We start from the raw sequence: 1195 nt of genomic DNA, 5'->3' as shown, positions 1-1195 counted from the left end.
GGAACCGGCCGCGCTCCCCCCTCCTGCCCTCCCCGCTGCGGCCCATGGGCTGCACCCTCCAGCACCTCAGACTGCCAAGTGCGCCCTGCTCACACCGGCCCGCGGCTCTGACACCAGCTTCTCAAAGATTGGCAAAATATCAACAGAGACACTTAGGCTGGAAAAGCCTTCTAACATCATCGAGTCCAGCCCAAGAGCGAACCGTGTCAGCTAGAGCGTGGCACTGAGTGCCGCATCCAGCCTTTCCTAAACACCCCCAGGGACGGTGACTCCAGCATCTCCCATTCCCATGTCTAATCACTTTCTGTGAAAAAGTTCCCTCCTACTGTCCCACCTAAACCTCCCTTGGTGCAGATTGTGACTATGTGCTCTTGTCGCCTGGGAGATGAGGTCGAGCTCCACATGGCTATGGCCTCCTTTCAGGGAGCTGTACAGAGTGATCAGGGCAGCCCTGAGCCTCCTTTTCTACAAGCTGAACAACCCCAGCTCCCTCAGCCTAACAGAACATGCACTCCAAATATATGTCCCTATATATATCTATATATATATATATATATATACACATCTATATTTATATATATCCATCTGTGTGTTCCTGGGGCAATGCATTTTAAGGCAAAACGGGGCTGGGATCATGGCTGAGCATCCGTGAATGGCCTCATGGGGCCAAGCTGCCTGTGCTGGCCCGAAAGTTGCAAGCGGTGTCTGGGCCTGCAGCGGGGGATCCGGGCGGGGACCTGGGCAGAGATCTGGGCAGGAACGCAGGCAGGGATCTGGTGGCTGGGCTCTGGCAGGGATGTGGTAGTTTGGGGAGGTGGAGACCGAGATGGGAGAGTGAGAGAAGGCAGGCAAAGCATGCCAGGTGGTGTGAGCCAAGGGAGCAAGGTGGAGGACCAAGAGATGCTATCTCTCAGGCCATCCTGGCATTTCCACAGTGTCTGCTGGGTCCCAGAGAGGTGCCAGATCCCATCTCCCCAACCTGTGATTCATCCATGCCTCTCACCCTGTTCAGTTCTCTGCGGGCTGTCCTTCTGGGGCCGATTTGGCCAGGGGGCTTCCTCCTGCACGCAGAGGCTGTCCCTCCTCTGTGGTTCCCGGCACACAGTCCCCGGCAGCTGCTGTGTCAGCCTCAGCAGAGGAAGGCCTGGGGGCTGGTGGGGCATCTCGGCTGTGGCGGGGCGCTGGCTGCGGCGGG

The 1195-nt window shown here is 57.8% G+C and overlaps 1 protein-coding gene across 1 annotated transcript in view; it reads right to left on the bottom strand.

The window, feature by feature from the left end:
* Positions 1-520: 520 nt before the first annotated feature.
* SH3BP1 (SH3 domain binding protein 1) overlaps positions 521-1195 on the bottom strand; it is a 9790-nt gene continuing 9115 nt past the window's right edge. The window contains exon 18 of the mRNA XM_005421919.3: positions 521-1193. Coding sequence (XP_005421976.2) covers positions 1009-1193 — 185 coding nt within the window. The 3' untranslated portion in view covers positions 521-1008. The remainder of the gene's footprint in view (positions 1194-1195) is intronic.

The sequence above is a fragment of the Geospiza fortis genome, unplaced genomic scaffold (assembly GCF_000277835.1).
Source record: "Geospiza fortis unplaced genomic scaffold, GeoFor_1.0 scaffold173, whole genome shotgun sequence".
In the NCBI taxonomy this organism is placed as follows: domain Eukaryota; kingdom Metazoa; phylum Chordata; class Aves; order Passeriformes; family Thraupidae; genus Geospiza; species Geospiza fortis.
The sequence above is the reverse complement of the archived record's forward strand: the minus strand, read 5'-3'. Positions and strand labels throughout refer to the sequence as shown.